Source organism: Heteronotia binoei, chromosome 15, assembly GCF_032191835.1.
Source record: "Heteronotia binoei isolate CCM8104 ecotype False Entrance Well chromosome 15, APGP_CSIRO_Hbin_v1, whole genome shotgun sequence".
Lineage (NCBI taxonomy): Eukaryota > Metazoa > Chordata > Lepidosauria > Squamata > Gekkonidae > Heteronotia > Heteronotia binoei.
In genome coordinates this window covers 62585545-62606416 of record NC_083237.1, presented here as the reverse complement: position 1 = coordinate 62606416, position 20872 = coordinate 62585545, and the positions used below count along the sequence as shown (strand labels likewise).

The 20872-nt window shown below is 48.2% G+C and overlaps 1 protein-coding gene across 1 annotated transcript in view; it reads left to right on the top strand.

The window, feature by feature from the left end:
• Positions 1-333: 333 nt before the first annotated feature.
• The window catches only part of EFCAB13 (EF-hand calcium binding domain 13), a 46744-nt gene continuing 26205 nt past the window's right edge, over positions 334-20872 (top strand). The window contains exons 1-8 of the mRNA XM_060255262.1: positions 334-473; positions 790-1043; positions 5029-5088; positions 6697-6801; positions 8662-8724; positions 10799-10903; positions 15419-15490; positions 20461-20545. Of these exons, the coding sequence (XP_060111245.1) occupies positions 334-473; positions 790-1043; positions 5029-5088; positions 6697-6801; positions 8662-8724; positions 10799-10903; positions 15419-15490; positions 20461-20545 (884 nt within the window). The remainder of the gene's footprint in view (positions 474-789; positions 1044-5028; positions 5089-6696; positions 6802-8661; positions 8725-10798; positions 10904-15418; positions 15491-20460; positions 20546-20872) is intronic.

Here is a 20872-nt window from a genome sequence, read left to right as displayed (position 1 = left end):
AATCCTACTTGGGAATTTAACCGAACTGGCAACTTTCTAACCGTATGGCGGAAAGAACTCCAGACAATGGCAGATTCCCTACCACTCCAGATAGGCTAAGAGGCAAACCTAGAGGGGAAGGCGCCAGGGTGCGATCACCACCGTGGCACATCATCGACGCTCGTCGAGTCATGGGGAGAGGGTCCACCCTACACATCCAACAACTGTTCATCACGCCTAAAGTGTGGGTCCTCAGAACCTCCACTACCCTGATGGACGAGGCACCAGCTCAGCGAGAAGCGATCTTGGCACTACCATCCCTGCGGGCGAGAGCAGGAGAGGAGAGAGACCAGAATGGGGCGAGAGCCGGGGGAAGAGGTGGTTGAGATGAGCCGAGACCAGATGAGCAGGAGGATGGAGGTGACCCTGATCAGCCATGCCCGGACAAGGAGGAAGAGGAACCCGATCCTGACGACAGGGGTCTCTTCCAGAGGGTGAGAGATGAGATGGCTAAGATGGTCAAGTGCCTGAGAGATGAGATGTAAGCCAATGCTACTTTCATGGCACAAGAAATGAGAATGCAACTAGAGAGAGTGCTGAAGTCACCAGATCCAAGAGGAGGGCAAATACCTCCTCCGGTGAGGCAGCCGGCTGCACCGCCACCTCAGCTGCCCTCATCCCTCGGGATTATGGGAGAGGGAAAGAACTGGACTCCACCTTCGACGGAGATCCAGAAGAGGTGGAATATTTCTCCATTCAAGCCAACAGCTTTATGCACTACTGGGGAAACACCTTCCCTGATGAATTCAGCAGAGTGGATTACCTGGGGTCAAAACTCAAAGGGGCTGCGAAACGATGGTACATAAGCATGTACAAGACCAGGAGCCCTGAGCTGGACACAGTGGCCAAGTTCCTCCAGGCCCTGTTAAACCAATATAAGGACCCCCTGCAAGAAACCAGGGCCCTCACTGCCCTGCGAGACCTACAGCAGGGATCCAAATCCGTGTGGGAATACACTGCCAAATTCCGAGCTAACACGGCCAAAATCCGCTGCTTGACTCTGGGTGCACTAGAGACATAATTACACCTAAGTTGGTGGAAGCCTTGGGTCTCCATAAGAGCCCCTTACCTCACTCCATACAGTTTGAGCAAATGGCTGGAACTATAAGAGGGGAACCGTGCACTGAGCAAACCCAAGAAGTACCAGTGGGAATAGAAAACCATTGGGACACGGAAATATTTGTAATAGCTCCCTCTTCCTCTTTCAACATCGTGTTAGGGGTGGGGTGGCTTGCCAAACATGAGCCCGACATAAAGTGGGGAGAACAAACCATAGACTTTACCGATAAAAGGTGTGAACACCATCACTGGAACGAAGATTGGGGCCCAGATCCACCCCTAGGAATGAGAAATTGTGCTTAACCATTGAGGAAGTACGGTTGATCCTTAAGGAGTACAGAGACTTAAAACGAGTGTTCAATGAAGAGGAAGCAAATGAACTCCCCCCCCACACACACACAGGAATACTGATTGTGCTATAGAACTAATCCCCGGGCAGGAGCTCCCGAAAGCCAAACTGTATTCAATGGGGTGGGCTGAAAAAGCCAAGCTACGGAAATTTTTGGACAAAAATTTAAAGACAGGTTTCATAAGGCCTGCCACCGCCCCTCATGCCGCTCCGGTGCTTTTCCGGAAAAAGGACGGGGGGCTTCAGCTTTGCACGGATTTTAGGGGGATTAATGGGATTTCCACCTCGAATGCATACCCCATACTGCTGATAAAAGGCTTACTCAGCACAGTGTCAGAGGGAAAGATTTTCACCAAGTTAAGACTTGCGGGACGCTTATTTTCGGGTGCGCATAAAGGAAGGAGATGAATGGAAGCCCACATTTAATAAACCCATGGGACAATTTGAATATTTGGTCATGCCATTTGGATTACAAGGAGCCCTGGGGGTTTTCATGAACTTTATAAATGAAATCCTACGCAAGTACTTGTACAAAGGAGTAGTGGTGTACCTCGATGATATAATTATTTATTCCAAGGATTTACAATCACATGTTAAATTGGTCCGGGAAGTGCTAAGTACCCTTTACGAGCATCAACTGTATGCCAAACTATCCAAATGCGAGTTCTACAAGACAGAACTTGACTATTTAGGATATAGAGTGTCTGGGAAGGGGCTGGCCACGGACCCAGCTAAAATCCAAGCAGTACTAGATTTGGAACCCCCAAGGACACGTAGACAGCTCCAATCCTTCCTCGGATTCACGAATGTTTATCGTAATGTTATACAAGGGTTCACGCAAACAATGCTACCCTTGACTGATCTCCTAAAAACAAAGGGGAAGGATCCGGATGTCAAGCGACCGGGAGCTAAACTAGAATGGACGACTAAATGCCAAGAGGCATTCAATAAATTAAAAAGACTGTTCACTAGTGAACCCATCCTAATTCACCCAAATGAATTAAAACCCTTCGTGGTGCAATGTGACGCGAGTGACGTCACCGTGGGGGCAATTCTGATGCAACCCGATGAAGAGGGGGTGTTAAAGCCCTGCGCCTACATATCCAAAAAATTCACTCATGAGCAGAGGTTGGTCGGTTTGGGACAAAGAAGCCTTTGCAGTAACTTTCGCTTTAAAAACATGGAGATCATGGTTAGAGGAAGCGAGGGTTTCGTTTGATATTTGGACTGATCATAAAAACTTGGAAGCCCTCACCGGGCATTATCATACTGGCTGATTTGTTTTCAATTCCCTTCCTAATAATTCCCAGCATGGCATTGGCCTTTTTTATTGCCAACGCACACTGTCTTGACATTTTCAGTGAGTTATCTACCACAACCCCAAGATCTCTCTCTTGGTCAGTCTCTGCCAGTTCACACCCCATCAACTTGTATTTGTAGCTCTCGCAGGAGTTGTCATTGAAAGGGCAGCTGCTGTAAGAGCCCTCTCAGCCCCACCCACCTCACAGGGTGTCTGTTGTGGGGGGAGAAGATATGGGAGATTGTAAGCCGCTCTGAGTCTCTGATTCAGAGAGAAGGGCGGGGTATAAATCTGCCCCCACTTCACAGGGTGTCTGTTGTGGGGGGAGAAGATATAGGAGATTGTAAGCCGCTCTGAGTCTCTGATTCAGAGAGAAGGGTGGGGTATAAATCTGCCCCCACTTCACAGGGTGTCTGTTGTGAGGGGAGAAGATATAGGAGATTGTGAGCCGCTCTGAGTCTCTGATTCAGAGAGAAGGGCAGGGTGTAAATCAGCAGTCTTCTTCTTCTTCCCTCCCCCGTCATTCACCTGCCTGAGTCTTCCCCCACTTCCTCTCACACACCTACTGCTTGGTCCTACAGTTTCCCTCCTACTGACCTCCTTATACTAAGCACCACTGGGGTTTGCTAGCATTATTGCAATGGCAAACCACCCCATAAAAGTCTGCCAAGAAAAAGTCATGATGTGACGTCACCTCATGGGTCGGTAACGACTCAGCGCTTGCAAAAGGGACTACCTCTATCTTTTAGCACTGTTTGTAATAATGAGTTTGTTAAAGCAACCCAGAATGCCAGGTACACATATGCAGTAGTAAGCTTGCCAACTCCAGGCTGGGAAATTCCTTGATACTTGGGGGTGGAGCTTGGGGAGGGGTACAGAGCTTGGAGAGGGGGGGTGGGCCTTAGCAAGGTACAAAGCCATAGAGTTCACCCCATGGTTCCAATCTTTTTGAAACTTGGAGGGGGTTTTGAGGAGAGACACCGGATGCTGTGCTGCAAATGTGGTGTGTCTACCTCAAAAAGCAACCCCCCCCCAGAGCCCCAGATAACCTCAGATCAATTCTCCATTATTCCCTATGGGAATCAGTCTCCATAGGGAATAACGGAGTGCCCAGCAGACATTTCCCTCCCCCCCCCAGCTTTCTGATGACCCTGAAGTGTGGGGGAGGGCCTCCAAACTGGGGGATCCCCTGCCCCCACCTGGGGATTGGCAACCCTATACAGGAGCCAGGGATCTAACCCTCCCACTCAGGGCTGGATCTAGGGGAGGGCAGAAGGGGGTGCTTGCCCCAGGTGCCCACCAGGGGGGGCGCCAAATTGGGTATGGAGTCCATTGTGTTCATGGGCCCATAAGATAGAATGGCCCAAAAGGGGGCATCATAGAATGGCCCAAAAGGGGAGCAGTCACTGGGTCCTGCTCCCAGTGACTGCCTGGTGAATGCAGGTATTCCCTCTGTATACTTTTCTTGCTCCAGGCTGACAAATAGAAGGGCCATGTAGTCGCTCAGGGGCTGAATTCCACTCAGGGACTGCCAGTTACTAATTTTATCCTACCTCATTGATCTCGGGGGAGGCGAGGTGGTAGGGGGGTCCCTTAGTCATTTTTTTAAAACCAGATTATCCCTTGGGTCAATTCTAATGGCGTGTTTGTGCATTTGTTAGGGCCTTTAACCTTAACGTCTGTGTCTTTCAGAAGGGGCCGGTTCATACCATTCAGTTTGGCATGTTGCCAAAGTGGTGGTGGTGGAATTTACTTTTGGCACCTACCTCAACTTCCGCTAATCTCTAGATTTCCCAACCACTTAACACTTTTGAAGATCATTGGCAGGCCTTGAATTCAGCAGGAGCTCACAGGAGCACAGTTCCTGAACTTTCTGACAACCCCCCCCCCTTTCTTCCCACCTACCTGCCTTGTCCGCCGAATAGTAGGTGCAACTGTATAACAATCCCTGGATTAGGACAGCCAGCCAGCCACCAGGAGCTTTGCCACACCCCCAGCAGCCCTCATTAGCCCCTGGAGAAGCCCATGTCACCCTTTCTCCACTTCTTATGTGATTTTGGGCGGCAGGTGGCTTGCTGGCCTTTTCACTGCTCGGGCTGGCTGGATTTCTAGCCAGCCCAAGCAGGCCTCGCTCGCCCAGGGCTCTCCTTTCTTGTGTCGAGTTGCTTTTGACTAGCGGGGGGGGGGGGCAGCATATGCTTGGGGTTATGCCAATGAGCTCCACCACCTATTTTTCTACAAAACAACCCCTGATCATTTGGGTTCTGTTGTTCCCTTGCAGCTGATGGGAAGGTAGACTTGGAAGCGTTTAAAAGAGGTGTGAAAGCCATGATGAAAGCTGGTGAGTTGAGGCTTGGATACTTAGGGTTGCCAAATCCAATTCAAGAAATCTGGGGACTTTGGGGGTGGAGCCAGGAGACTTTGGGGGTGGAGCCAGGAGACATTGGGGTGGAGCCAAGATCAAGGCTGCGACAAGCATCATTGAACTCCAAAGGGAGTTCTGGCCCTCACATTTAAAGGGACCCTGAAGCGGGGGGAGGGTCTCCAAACCGGGGGATCCCCTGCCCCCACCTGGGGATTGGCAACCCTATGGATACTTAAAGCACCGCCCTGGAGCAGAACCGCCAAGAAGCGGCACCAATGCACTTAAAGTCAGATGAGTCCTTTCTTTCCCCCCTGAGGGAAGAATTTAAAACTGAAATCCTTCCATTCGTGTACTACTTTCATATTTTAAGACATTCCGTTGTTAATCGATGACATATGCAAAATATAGAATTAGAACAGTAGTTATAATATAGTGGGCTCAAAACACAGAAGAGACGAGGTGATAGTGATCATAACTCTCTTTGTGGGGAGGGACGGTGGCTCAGTGGCAGAGCATCTGCTTGGGAAGCAGGAGGTCCCAGGTTCAATCCCTGGCATCTCCAACTAAAAAGGGTCCAGGCAAGTAGGCGTGAAAGACCTCAGCTGGAGACCCTGGAGAGCCATGAATGGGGCTGTGGCTCAGTGGCAGAGCATCTGCTTGGGAAGCAGTCCCCGGCATCTCAAACTAAAAAGGGTCCAGGCAAGAAGGTGTGAAAAACCTCCGCTTGAGACCCTGGAGAGCCACTGCCAGTCTGAGAAGACGATACTGACTTTGATGGACCCAGGGTCTGATTCAGCAGAAGGCAGCTTCATAGGTTCATATGTCTAAGGGGAGGGACGGTGGCTCAGTGGTAGAGCATCTGCTTGGGAATCCCTGGCATCTCCCAAAAAGGGTCCAGGCAAGTAGGTGTGAAAAACCTCAGCTGGAGACCCTGGAGAGCTGCTACCAGTCTGAGAAGACGATACTGACTTTGATGGACGAAGGGTCTGATTCAGTACAAGACAGCTTTGTACAGTATGGTAATGGCTGAACTCAAAGACTACTGAACTGGGCCAGCGGAGCCAACTATATACACTTCAGGGTACCTGTGCAAGCACACCATTGGTTCATTCAAACCAGCAAGGGGGCCTGTGATTGGAGCAGGGCAGCAGGGATTTGGATCCTACTGCCCCTTGTTCCTGAGTCCCCAAGCTCCCTCCTACAGGCTCCAATGAGCCAGGCAAGAACACCGTTAAATATGCACACAACAGTTCATATACACAACAGTAGTCAAACTTTTAAAGGTAGGATCCACTTCTAAACATACTTTACCTTCCGGGACACACCTGCAAAGCAACTTCCCTTTTCCATCCTAAAAAATGCAGGAATCTCACTACAGTGAACACTTTAAGAAGTTTATACTTTATTTTAACATGCTCTATATTTACGGGTGGGGGACCCAAGTGGACTTGCTGGGAAAGAGGCACCCCGTTCTTTCATCCCCCGCTGGTCTCTGGCCACTTTACTCAATTGACTGATGAAATGCTAATCTCAATTCCATGCCTAACCAAAGTGGTTTTTTCCCCCCCTCCCCTTTTGTTAAAGAAAAAAGGGTGGCTGTCAGCAAGCTGCAGTATGTCCTGGCTGATCTAGGAATCCATTTAACCCAGGAAGAGTTGCAGCAAGCTCTCCAGCTGGCAATGGTTAACGGTGAGTGTGCCTACATAGCCTTGTCTCCATTGTTAGGTGACATGTCTAAGAGTCTTGCATTCCTGCCGCCATGCACTGTTAATAATCCTTTGTACCTGAGACTGAAATGACATGCTCTATGATTCTTTCATCTGCACTTATTTAAAAAAACCCTTAATCATCTGGAAGGCGGGGACTCTGAACGGAATCAGGGTCCATATTTTTCCCTCCAGTTCTTTTCTATGGGATACTTGCCATTCCCAAGCTGAGTTTTCATCAGTGGGATGGATAATACAAAGTTTCAGCGTCTTTGCAGACGAAAAGACAGATTGGGATCAGTGTTCCCTCTAAGCTGAGTTTGTGTGAGCTAGCTCATAGTTTTTTAGCCTCCAGCTCACACATTTTTGTCTCAGCTCAGGAAAAATGGCCCAAGAGCAAAGCTAATTTATGCAGTAGCTCCCAACTTTAATGCCAGTAACTCACAAAGTAGAATTTTTGCTCACAAGACTCCACAGTTTAGAGGGAACATTGATTTGGGATTTAGAGATAAAAACTGCAAACCGTTTTCGCACACAGCTCACCTCGCAGTCACAATCCTGTTCCCTCCACAGTGTCTGGTCGGATTTCTCACCATCTGCGCCGAAGTTACAGGAAGTGCCACAGCTTTTGCATAGCAAACGTAAACCGCTAAAACCCAGTTTAAGTTTGCTATGCAAAAGCCGCGGCACTTCCTGTAACTCCAGTGCAGATGGTGGGAAATCCGACAGACGCTGCGGAGGGAACAGGATTGTGACTGCAAGGTGAGCTGTGTGCGAAAACAATCTATCTCTTCTCCCTGCTTACTTATATTATGCTTTTCTCCTTAAGGGAAACCCAAAGCAGCTTATCACATCGTTCTCCTCTCTACTACTTATTTTTATAACCACCCTGCGAGGTAGGTTAGCTGAAAGATTGTCTCTGGCTCCAGGTCACCCAGGTGACTTCCGGACAGCAATAGGACTGTGTGCTTTCTCGCCGGTGTGACTGCAGATAAAAAACAGCAAAACAGTACACAGAAGTGTCAATTGGAACACACATTTGGCTGAAAGTTCTGCTAACTGTTTTGGTTGGACAACATCCTTGTCAAGGAAATATCTGCTGAGATGCTCTCTCCCCACGCTACTCCTGTCTGGGGGAATGAATGTGAGAAAGAACCCTCAGACAGTGAGATATAACCATCAGGCTGGACTATTTCTGGCCATTCTCAAGTAGCAAAAAACATGTGCTCAGATTTGAAGCATTTATATTAAAACAAAGGGTATCAGTTTATCAAAGATTTCAGGTTTTCACGGCTGGTAACATCATTAGGGTTTGTAGAATCTTTTGGGATCAAGTGCCGTGTTCTACTGGAGAAAGTTTTCCTTCCAGACGTTTCGTTCTCAGCTGAGAAATGTTCTCCGCAGCTGAGAACGAAACGTCTGGAAGGAAAACTTTCTCCAGTAGAACACGGCACTTGATCCCGAAAGATTCTACAAACCCTAATGGTATCAGTTTATATCAAAACAAGGGATATATGTTTGGGTCTGACCTTTATTAATAAAGTTCAGATTTCCATTGATTCCTGCCCATTGATTAGACTGGTGAAAGGCAGAGACTTTTCCCCTCCTTCCTAGTGGGACGGCTCATGATTTCTCAGGGTGAAAGACGGCCAGCCTAATTCTTTTTGCTATATTATAAAGGTGAAGTGTGAGGACTATGTATCTCATAAAGACATCCAGCAGTGATGTGAAGTGCTAAAGGAAAGCCAAAGTGAGGAGAGGACATGGTCATTTTGGGGGATAAGTGGGAGCTCCTTGGGGTCAGAGAGTCTTTCCCATTCTGGCTGCTCTTTTTGCTTTACAGAGGATGGGACAGTGAACTTGAAAGACTTCTTATGGGCTGCCCAAGCCATTCCCAGCATTCAGAGTGAGTTTTAACCACTGTAGGGAAAACGGGAGGTGGGGGGGGGGGGCGTGGAAGGACATAGAGGCTGCGTAACCCGAGCGGAACAGGACGTGACGTGTCTCAACATGAGGAATAACCGTCATAGGTATGGCTAGGGTTGCCAAGTCTAATTTAAGAAATATCTGGGGGCTTTGGGGGTGGAGCCGAGATCAAGGCTGTGACAAGCATCATTGAACTCCGAAGGGAGTTTCCGGCCATCACATTGAAAGGGACGGCACACCTTTTCAATGCCTTCCTTCCATAGGAAATAATGAAGGATAGGGGCACCTTCTTTTGGGGCTCATACAATTGGACCCCCTGGTCCAATCGTTTTGAAACTTGGGGGGATATTTTGGGGAGAGGCACTAGATGCTGTACTGAAAATTTGGTGCCTCTACCTCAAAAAACAGCGCCCCCCCCCCCCCAGAGCCTTGGATCAATTCTACCCGCAGATCAATTCTCCATTATTTTCTATGGGAATAAATCTCCATAGGGAATAACAGAGTTCCCAGCAGACATTTCCCTCCCCTCCCCCCGCTTTCTGACAACCCTGAAGCGGGGGGAGGGCCTCCAAACCGGGGGAGCCCCTGCCCCCACCTGGGGATTGGCAACCCTAGTTATGGCTCCTGAGTCATAGAATCCCAGAGTTGGAAGGGGCCATCCAAGCCATCCAGTCCAACCCCCTGTTCAATGCAGGATCAGCCTAGAGCATCCCTGGCCAGTGTTTGTCCAGCTGCTGCTTAAAGATTGCCAGTGAGGCGCCTTTCAAGTGAGTTTCTGGAAGTGACATCCCTGGTCATGTGACTGTCTAGGAATTTCACCAGCTTTTTATGGTTTTTACCAGAGATGGGGGAAATCTCTGAAGTATCATGCAACGTAGGTTGTCGTTTCTGGGTACTCAGCCTAGAAATGATATCATGGTCTTGAGTGATGCCATTTTTTGTCAGCCTTCCTACCCAAATTCTCACTGGTTCTTTGCTGAATGCTAGCAAAACTATAAGAAGACACAAAGCCCTCTCTCAAGTCCAAGAAAGCAACCCTGTTCGCTAAAAGTTAAAGGAAGGAAAGGAAGAGGCAGGGGGTTGGCTCGTCAGAAAATAAACAAGCCCCGAAATGAATAGAAAGAGAAACTGATAACCAAACTAATTTGTCTCTAGTCCTATGCACTTTTCCTTCAAATCCCAGTAGCATTTACTTCTAAGTAAGCTTGCACAGGATTGGACATTAAATGTGTTACCTATTTTAGTTTACATTTTGTAAACTGTTGTTAATTAATGATAGACACTTTTTGCAAAAAAAAATGGGGGGGGATTTGTCTGATTTCTCTCTTGTAAAAAAATGCGGGACACATTTTGCCTCTATCTTCACCGCCCCCCCCCCCAGGGGTGGGAGCCTGTGTGTTCAAATGGTGAGTATCCTGTGCCTCTATAGGCTAGGGTACAAATCTAAATTCAATGGAGGGAATTCATTTGCATATTAGGCCACACCCCCTGGCACCAAACCGGTTGGAGCTGCGTCCCTGTGCATCCCTGCTAAAAAGAAAAAAAAAGCCCTGATTAACTTAATGAAACTTGCATATATGAACATATGAAGCTGCCTTATACTGAATCAGACCCTCGGTCCATCAAAGTCAGTATTGTCTACTCAGACCGGCAGCGGCTCTCCAGGGTCTCAAGCTGAGGCTTTTCACACCTATTTGCCTGGACCCTTTTTACTTGGAGATGCCGGGGATTGAACCTGGGACCTTCTGCTTACCATGCAGATGCTCTACCACTGAGCCACCATCCCTCCCTAATTAGAGCCACTTCCTCACTGTAATTGTCATGGGAAAACTGGCTCTGGGGAGCAGGAGGTTTTGAGGAGAGCCCCCCCTCAAACTGCTGTGCAGCTTCAGGGCACTGTCCCACACAAAACAAAACAAAAAAATTGAACTAGAGGGTCCAACTCCTGGGGCACCCAAAGCCATGTTATATATGGTAAAAATATATAACCATATATGATGTTATATATGGTAAAGATTAGTCCACACCTGTAAAAGTTTTACTTTCTATTCAAGACAAGAAGGTGAAGATCGGCGACCTCAACTCTGCCCTGGATGCTCTGGGGATTTATCTAACTCATGAGGAGCTTCAGGAGGCTCTCAAGCTGACCAAACTGAATGGTGAGTAGTTATGTCAATTGCCTGAGAGTTCCAGTGCTTGCCTCCCAAAACCTTCACATCCATGTATCACAACCAGCTAACGGTGGACATGCCTTTTGTGGCCCATCCATCCACCAATCCAGTGGGATACAACAAACCCAATCCAGGTCTTGCCCACCGCCAACCAAGCATCACCATCAGTCTCCATAGGGAATAATGGAGACATAGGGTGAGGCCTTAATCCGTGTCAAATTTAAGAGGACACGAGGCCTTTCTTCTTTTACAGATAGCAATTTTGTAATTAATGGAGGGCTGTCAATAGAGTTAGAATGTGCAACTACTACATATACAAATATGTAAATTAGAATATTTTATTTATTTATACCCCACCCTTTCCCCCGAGTGGGCTCTATCGTAAATATACAGCTAATTTAATACAGCATTTTGCTCTTGGGGTATTTGACAATGCGAAGAGAGATTGTTTGTCACTTAACAATATTTACGACTTCCAAGTACTCCAGAGCTTAGATAAGATTATAAACAGCTACATCTTTTTTAAAGCTATCCAAGCCTAATTATGAAGATGTCAACTTAAATTTGTTAAGTTATGGCATATCTTCATACCTCTCTACAAAAGTTACTCATTCCATCAGAAAGAAAGGCTATGAGCAGCCTGAATTTTAAAACTATAGGACAGGCATTCTTTTTCAACTTAAAAGCAAAGCAAGAATGGCCACACTTACGTTTGGTGGCTGGCTGGTCGCCTAGTAACATTGCAAACTATATTTTCTCTTCATCTGACCACAGTGAGTAACCTCTACTTTTATATAATAAAATTATAATTATTATTATGAAATTATAATTATTTTTTTATAATGGAGGGCTGTCAATAGAGTTCTCTAAACTGTCGTTCGCTTGTGCGAATCCAGCTCTTGTAGGGATTCCAGCCTCCAGACAGCGCCTGGAGGATCTCCTAGGCTGCATTCAGATGGACACTTTGGCCCAACACAACCACAGCCACACCCAGATTTAACAGGGGTGCTTACATGTGCACATCTGGGCCCTGAGCTGCAAGCGCACTCATCTCAACTTCTCTCAGCTGTCTCTCTCTCTCGGCTTGACTTCGCGAACGAAGATTTAAGAAGGGTGCAGTAGTCCACGTCTGCTGCAGGCTCGCTGGTGGCTGACAAGACCAATGCAGGACAGGCAGGTCCGGCCACAGTGGCTGCAGGGAAAAGTCTGATTTGGGGTTGGTGCTGTAGCAGTGCGATTCTTCCTCAATCAGCTGTACTTCGCCTCAAAAAGCCACTGGGTACTTCCTGGTAGCAAACTGCTGGAACTCTTGCCTGGCACATTTCTAGGCCATCTGAACAGCCAGAGGGCACATGCAAGCACCTTCCAAGTACATAAGCAGGGCCAGCCCTAGGGCGCATGGTGTCCTAGGCAGCCTTGGTGCCCACCGCTGCCCCCCCTGCGCCGTGGCATCTCCTCCTCCCCCCTTTCTTCCTCACAATTTTAATGCCTGGGAACGGGCAGCGAAGTGCTGCACTCCCAGGCTCTTTAAAGGCCACCCCCCACGCCAGAGCAGCTGCAGCGGGAAGGGCAAGCAAGCCACTGCCGATGCCTCCTCCCCACTTCCTTCCCATGCAATCCAGAAAGGAAATGGGGAGGAGGTGGTAGCAGCGGCGGCTCGCTCTTCCTTCCCGCTGCTGCTGATTGGCGGGGGGGGTGGCCTTTAAAGAGCCCAGGGAGCGCGCCGCTTCACCACCTGTTCCCAGGCATTGTGAGGAAGGGAGGAAGGGGGAGGCAAATAGGAATAGGGAGTGGGGCGGGGCCAAGGGCCAAATTTGGTGCCCCCGTCCTATCAGCGCCCTAGACAAATGCCTAGTTTGCCTAGTGGGTGGGCTGGTCCTGTGCATGAGCAGTGTGACGGCTCCTCCAGGGTGCAGACAGCCCGTGCTTCTCTCAGCAGCCAGGCCTACGTTGCCTGCTTGCAGCAGAGCACCTCAAACTACACCAGCTTTCTTTTAAGGCAACAGACTGCCACCATGAGCTGCCCATCTGAATCCAGCCCTAGAATCACAACTCATCTCCAGACTATAGAGATGAGTTCCCTGGAGAAAAATGGCTGCTTTGAAGGATGAAATGGCTGCCAGACCAGCCATTAAACCTAACAACTCACGGATGGACCCACCTCCTGTTAGGTTTAAATGGCTGCCAGTCATTTCAACAGTCAGTTTGCTCCTCCCCCCACCCTGGTTCCAAGCAGTTCAGTGTGGCCAAGTGCAAAGTAATGCACATTGGGGCCAAGAATCCCAGCTACAAATACAAGTTGATGGGGTGTGAACTGGCAGAGACTGACCAAGAGAGAGATCTTGGGGTCGTGGTAGATAACTCACTGAAAATGTCAAGACCATGTGCGTTTGCAATAAAAAAGGCCAACGCCATGCTGGGAATTATTAGGAAGGGAATTGAAAACAAATCAGCCAGTATCATAATGCCCCTGTTTAAATCGATGGTGCAGTCTCATTTGGAGTACTGTGTGCAGTTCTGGTCGCCGCACCTCAAAAAGGATATTATAGCATTGGAGAAAGTCCAGAAAAGGGCAACTAGAATGATTAAAGGGCTGGAACACTTTCCCTATGAAGAAAGGCTGAAACGCTTGGGACCCTATAGCTTGGAGAAACATCGATTGCGGGGTGACATGATAGAGGTTGACAAGATAATGCATGGGATGGAGAAGGTAGAGAAAGAGGTCCTTTTCTCCCTTTCTCACAATACAAGAACTCGTGGGCATTCGATGAAATTGCTTAGCAGACAGGTTAAAATGGATAAAAGGAAGTACTTCTTCACCCAAAGGGTGATTAACATGTGGAATTCACTGCCACAGGAGGTGGTGGCAGCCACAAGCATGGCCACCTTCAAGAGGGGTTTAGATAAAATTATGGAACAGAGGTCCATCAGTGGCTATTAGCCACAGTGTGTGTGTGTGTGTGTGTGTGTATATATATATATATATATATAAAATTTTTGGCCACTGTGTGACACAGAGTGTTGGACTGGATGGGCCATTGGCCTGATCCAACATGGCTTCTCTTATGTTCTTAAGCAGGGGGGCAGTGAAACAGAGGGGTTATATGGCTGCCAGACATTTTATCCTAACCGTGGATGGGCGTGCCTGACCTATTAGACTGAAATGGCTGTGAACCATTTAACCCTTCCATTTGTTTGCCCCTCGCTTCCAAGTTTTGCCAGCCAGCAGAAAGCAAGGGGGGAAGTGCCTCCAGAGGGCAGTCCCTTCCTTCCCACTGGTCGTGGCTTTCCACAGCAACAGAAAGGAAGGGGTGGAATGCCTCCCACGGGGCATTTCACCCCCTCTTGTCTGCTGGCCACAGCTTTTCCTGGCTAGTATTAAAGATGGGGTGAAATGCCTCCCAGAGGGCACGTCACCCCCTCCTTTCTGCTGTTCGTGGCAGGGGTTAAATGGCTCGCAGCCATTTCAGCCTAAGAGCTACTTCAGCCTGACTGCAGCCATATAACCCCTTCATTTCACTGCCATGAAGCAGAGGGGATGCAAAACAGAAGGGTTAAATGGATAACAGCCATTTAAATCTTAGAGCAGACTGGCAAATCTGCCGTGCTGTTAGGTTGAAATGACTGCAGGCTATTGTTTGGAGGTTCTAGCAGAGGAGCCTGGCTATCGTATACCCTTGCCCGAAGAACAATATGCTCCTTCTATCTGAGATGGTCGTCCTCTTCCACTAAGCATGCAGCTTCAGGAGGGACACCAGTGGAGCAGTGTGGGAGGTAGGGGACACCTGCCTAGCCAGCCAGATCAGCCAAATCAACCTTGGTGACTCATGGGCTGAAAAATGTTGCAGCCAGGTCGCCCGCACGTCCACTTCAAGCCATTTAAACCAAACAGGTGAGTTGCGTACCCACACCACTCAGCTGCTAGGTTTAACTCACCCAAACAACCAAACTGGGGATATGTTTGAAGAAGGCACCTTCAGGGGGCTTCAAACCAGGCCAAATTTGTGCCAGATTTTGGCTCATGAACTGATTTGTGCCCGTCCCTAGTCACTAACCATTTTCCCACACAGCTTACCTCGGAGTGACGTCCCTCTTCACCGCGCAGTGTCTGCTCGGATTTCCCACCATCTGCTCCGCAGAAGCAGGAAGTGCCGCGGCTCTTCACCGCGACACTGCGCGGTGAAGAGGGACGTCACTCCGAGGTAAGCTGTGTGGGAAAACGGTTACTGTCTTGAAAGCCGGCTGTATTTTGATTTTAAGTGGTGATTTTAAGTGGTGTTATCTATATTACATTATAGATTGTTTTTTTATTACTGTTTGCTCTTGCTGTAAATTGCCACCAGAGAATCTTGGGCCATACAGACACAATATTGAAAGAATAAGTACGTCTGTGAAGACAAATCTACTCACCCAGTTACAGTGTCCTCTCATTTCTCTGCGATACAGTGTTGAACATACTGGCCTTTCTCTCTCCACCCCAACTTATCTTTCTGTCTTTTGCAGAGGATGGGACAGTGAATCTGAATGAACTCATAAGGGCATGCAATGCTACCTTAACCCTTCCCAGCACTCGGAGTAAGTCAAGTTTTACAGAGAAAAAAGGGAGACAGCGGTATATGGTTGGGGGAACTTGCAGGCCTTCTAGTCTAGAGATGTGTTCTGAGTAGGGTTGCTGAGACCCACCACAGGTTCTGGACTTGGGTTGCCAGCCTCCATGTGGTTAAAAAAACAATTGTGATATACTGGCGCAGAGTGGTAAAGCTGCGGTACTGCAGTCTGAGCTCTCTGCTCATGACCTGAGTTTGATCCCAGTGGAAGCTGGGTTCAGGTAGCCGGCTCCAGGTTGACTCAGCCTTCCATCCTTCCTGAAAATCCAGTTACTGCTGGGGATCGAACTCAGGTCGTGAGCAGAGCTAAGGACTGCAGTACTGCAGCTTTAACACTCTGCGCCACAAGGCTCTCTAAGGCTTTGAAAGTTAAGACTAAAACCCTGAAATGGATCCAGAACTCAAATGTTAGCCAGTGCAGTTTGTGAAGCGCTGGCTGGATGTGTGCCTAGCGAGATAGATATTCATACCCCTTTTTTCTCCCCAGCGGTGACTCAAAGTAGTTTACAGCATTGTCTCCCGATTCCCCTCCCAACACCAACCCTGTGAGGTGGGCTAGGCTGAGAGAGTGAGTGATTAGCCCAAGGTCATCGGTAGGCTTCCAGAGTAGAGTGGGGATTTGAACCTGGGTCTCCTCGATCCTAGTCCAGCACTCCGACAACTGCACCACATGAAGATTATGGGCATTTTCCCACAGAGCTTACCTCGGAGCAACATCCCTCTTCACCGCGCAGGATCTGCGCGGATTTCCCACCAACTGCTCCGCATAACCAGGAAGAGCCGCGGCTTTTGCGTCGCTAACGTAAACTGGTTTTTAGCGGTTTACATCTGCGACGCAAAAGGTCCGGCACTTCCTGGTTATGCGGAGCAGTTGGTGGGAAATCCGCGCAGACGCTGCACGGTGAAGAGGGACGTCGCTCCGAGGTAAGCTCTGTGGGAAAACGCCCTATGTGTTTAACTCTTGTTCAAAAAGAAAATGGATGGTCTGTGTAGCAATTAGGTCACTCATGAAATTGAATGAATTCAGAAGCGGACCGCAGTGCCCCATCCAACTAGTTTGGCTTTTCCAGCTTGCTTTTTTTACATTTCCCTCTGTCGCCAGGGGTTACTGGTTGTCCAGGTACACTAGCCAGGCTGACTCTAGGTCACAATGCCCTGACCTCAAAAAAGTGCTGGATGACAACTGTGCCTTGGACTAAAAAAAGCTTGCTATGCAGACCCTTTTGGGGTTTCTTCCCCCATAACGTCCTTCACATTTCTGAAGGCAAAGGGCATTAAGATCTGCTGGGAAGAAACCAGAAGGGGAAGGGGGAGATGCAACACGTAGAGGGGAAACAGCAGACTCACAGCTCCATAGTGTTCCTGGATTCTCTGCAGTTGTGCCTGGGATTCCTGCTTCCTCTGGTGAGAAGAGAAGAACTCTATTGATCACTGCCTCTGTGGAACATTACAAGAGCCCTGTGGTGCAGAGCGTTAAAGCTGCAGTACTGCAGTCCTAAGCTCTGCTCACGATGTGAGTTCGATCCCCGGAGAAAGCTGGGTTTTCAGGTAGTCAGCTCGAGGTTGACTCAGCCTTCCACCCTTCCGAGGTCGGTAAAATGAGTCCCCAGCTTGCTGCGGGGGGAAGTGGGGAAGGCAATGGCAAACCACCCCGTAAAAAGTCTGCCGTGAAAACGTTGTGAAAGCAACGTCACCCCAGAGTCGGAAAGGACCGTTGCTTGCACAGGGGACCTTTGCTTTCCTTTCCTTTCCCTGTGGAACATCCCAGAGCTCCCCACCCCCGTGGCAATGAGCTGGAATACCAAGAAATAGGGAAGTGGAAGAGCCTCCTGGAACCACAGCAGGTGGCACATCTGACCTTGGGGACTGTCACTCAGCCATCAGTGGGAACAGTATAAAACCATCACAGATTAAACTAAATTAAAACTTGCTTTAAGAATATAGGGTAAACAGTCTTTGGATAGGCTAATAGAGAGGCTAATAGAGATAACAGAGAAGGAAGTCCATATTATGGAGGCTACTGTGGAGACCCTGTTCTGGGTAACCTTCTCCAGTTGATTATTATTATTTATTAATTATTATTATTTATTATTATTATTAAGAAGAAGAAGAAGAAGAAGATATTGGATTTATATCCCGCCCTCCACTCCGAAGAGTCTCAGAGCGGCTCACAATCTCCTTTCCCTTCCTCCCCCACAACAGACACCCTGTGAGGTAGATGAAGATATTGGATTTATATCCCGCCCTCCACTCTGAAGAGTCTCAGAGCGGCTCACAATCTCCTTTACCTTCCTCCCCCACAACAGACACCCTGTGAGGTGGGCGGGGCTGGAGAGGGCTCTCACAGCAGCTGCCCTTTCAAGGACAACCCCTGCCAGAGCTATGGCTGACCCAAGGCCATGCTAGCAGGTGCAAGTGGAGGAGTGGGGAATCAAACCCGGTTCTCCCAGATAAGAGTCCGCACACTTAACCACTACACCAAACTGGCTCTCCATAAATAAATAAATAAATATTTATTAATTATTATTATTTATAATAATTATTATTTATTACATTAAACTTATATCCTGCCCTCTCCGCAAGCGGACTCAGGGCGGCTCACATTACATTACTACCATTAAAACCAATAAAACATATAAGACATAATTACATATTTAAATTATTTAAAACCATTTCACAGTGCTGTATTAATACAGTACAATATAGGCGGTTCTGAAAATTCGGTGGTGACCACCAGTACTCTACTTGGCGCTCTATATGATGTCCAGCGGCAGCTCTCTCTCAGTTAGATATCGAAGGCCTGTCGAAACAATTCGGTCTTACAGGCCCTGCGGAACGTAGGCAGATCCCGCAGAGCCCTTATGGCCTCCGGGAGAGCGTTCCAGAGTTCTGGCGCTGCCACAGAGAAGGCCCTGGTTCGTGTCATACGCAACCTGGCTTCTTTTGGTCCTGGGATGGACAGTAGATTTTTCGTCCCTGAACGCAGTGCTCTCTGGGGGATATACGGAGAAATATAATGTGGCTGGATCAGGTCCTGCTGGTGAAGAAATTTAGGACTTTAAAAGTCAATGCTGTCGTCTTAAATTAGAGCCCAGGAATACACTGGGAGGAGCCCAAAACATGTAACAGCAGAAATCTACCATTCTCAAAAGTCAGAAATTTAGCATTTTGGACTAATTGCCATTTCCAAGAACTTTTCAATGGCATTCTCAGATCAGGTTCATTACAACCAAAGCCAGCTTGCCCACTCGGCAAAGTAGGCAGTTGCCTAGGATGCTGGAGGGCGGGGCGCCAAATTGGGCTGCCCCCCCTCCTGGTACCCAAGACAACCGCCTAAATTTGCCTCTCTCCCTCCACCATTGCTGCCGCCGCCACCATCAGCTCCCTCCCTTCCCTTCTGCTACGCTCTGCCCCCTCCCCACAGAGAAGCTCGCCACAAGGAGGCTGGGCCCTACCGCCTTTGAGGCAGCCGGCATCTGCACGTTTTTCAAAGCGAGTGCTGGAGGAGGCTTCGCTCCCCGCTCGCTTCCGGTTCCAGAAAGGAGGGGGGGAGAAACCTCCTCCAACAGCCTCTTTGAAAAATGCACAGATGCCGGCTGCCTCAAAGCCGGTAGGGCCCAGCCTCGTCACACTTTACAGAGGGAGGGGGAGTGCTGTGGAGGGAGGGCAGGAGGTGGCGGCACCAGTGGGGTGATGGGCAGGGAGGCTGGCTGGGCCGGCACTGATTACAAGATTCCAATAGCGAAGTTATTGCAGAACAGAATTCTCCATTTTAATAATATAGCGCTTTTTGTCAATTTGTTCCTGTTAAACTTTAGCAGTAATCAACTTGTTCATCTATTTATTTATTTTATGATTTATATCTCGCCCTTCCCAGCAAGTAGCTCAGGGCGGCTTACAACAAAGAATCCCACATAAATAGGGTTTAAGCATTTAAACAGTTAAAATAATTAAAACATTTAAAACATTAAGGACAGCAGAAGTCTAGTAAAACCACACTTAGTTTCTTGTGCCAGTTAGTTATAGGCCAGCCGGAAGAGGGTTGTCTTACAGGCCCTGCGGAACTGAGCAAGGTCCTGCAGGGCCCTCATTTCTTCCGGCAGCTGGTTCCACCAGGAAGGGGCCATAACAGAAAAGGCCCAGTCCCTGGTAGATTTTAAACGGGCTTCTTTTGGCCCAGGGATAACAAGGAGGTTTTGAGTTCCCGATCTCAGTACTCTCTGGGGAACATGTGGGGAGAGACGGTCCTTCAGGTAGGCATGTCCTAGGCCATATAGGGCTTTAAAGGTAATAACCAGCACCTTGTACCGGACTCAGTAAGTTACGGCAGTGCTATGCACTTGAGTACTGTCTAGACCCGCGGCAAGAAAAAACTGGGGTTTTGAACAGAGCTTTAGTGCCCTGCTAAACTTTTTTTTTTTTGATGGTCAGATATTCTCTTTATTTTACAGATTTCACATACAAAAAAGAAATATATATACACAACCAAACCAACCACCACCCACCCATCCACACTAAGGAGTTAGAGGGTTTTGCCAAAACACAATTCCGAATTTTTCATAGAAATTCTCATACTTTTTATCCAAACATATGCATCATCCCGTGTCTTTCCCACCTCTTAATCTAATAGTTAATGTGTCCATTTCAGCTGCATCTAATAGTTTTTGTAGAAATTCGTCCCTATCCGGTATCTTAGAGACTTTCCAATATTTCGCATATAATATTCTCGCATCTGTTAATATATGCAGCAAGAGTTTCTTTTTAGGTCTGGAGATATTTCCTTTACACACATTCAACAAATATAATTCCGGAGTATGATGCCATCTTATTCCTGATATTTCTTGAACCCAGATATTGAAGTGCCCTGCTAAACTAAGGGACAAGGGAAGAAGTCACCATTTGTCACTGACCTTTTACATATTCTCCTTTCCTCCTTAGCAAGATATCTGAGCCAAAGGCCAGATGCAAAAATGTTGAAATTGCCCAAGGTGACTGACAAGAATCATCCCAGAACTCTAGACAGGTGAGTAAAGTTGGTGGCATAGAACATGTGTGGCCTGATGAGAACTGTTACGGCTGCAAAGTTTTTTCATTCTCTCAGCTTTAGTAGGAATAGGCAGAACTTCCCCAGGCTAATGCTTCTGAAAGACACTAACTTCTCAAGTGGACCCTTGAGAGCCAGTTTGGTGTAGTGGTTAAGTGTGCGTACTCTTATCTGGGAGAACCGGGTTGATTCCCCACTCCTCCACTTGCACCTGCTGGCATGGCCTTGGGTCAGCCATAGCTCTGGCAGAGGTTGTCCTTGAAAGGGCAGCTGCTGTGAGAGCCCTCTCCAGCCCCACCCACCTCA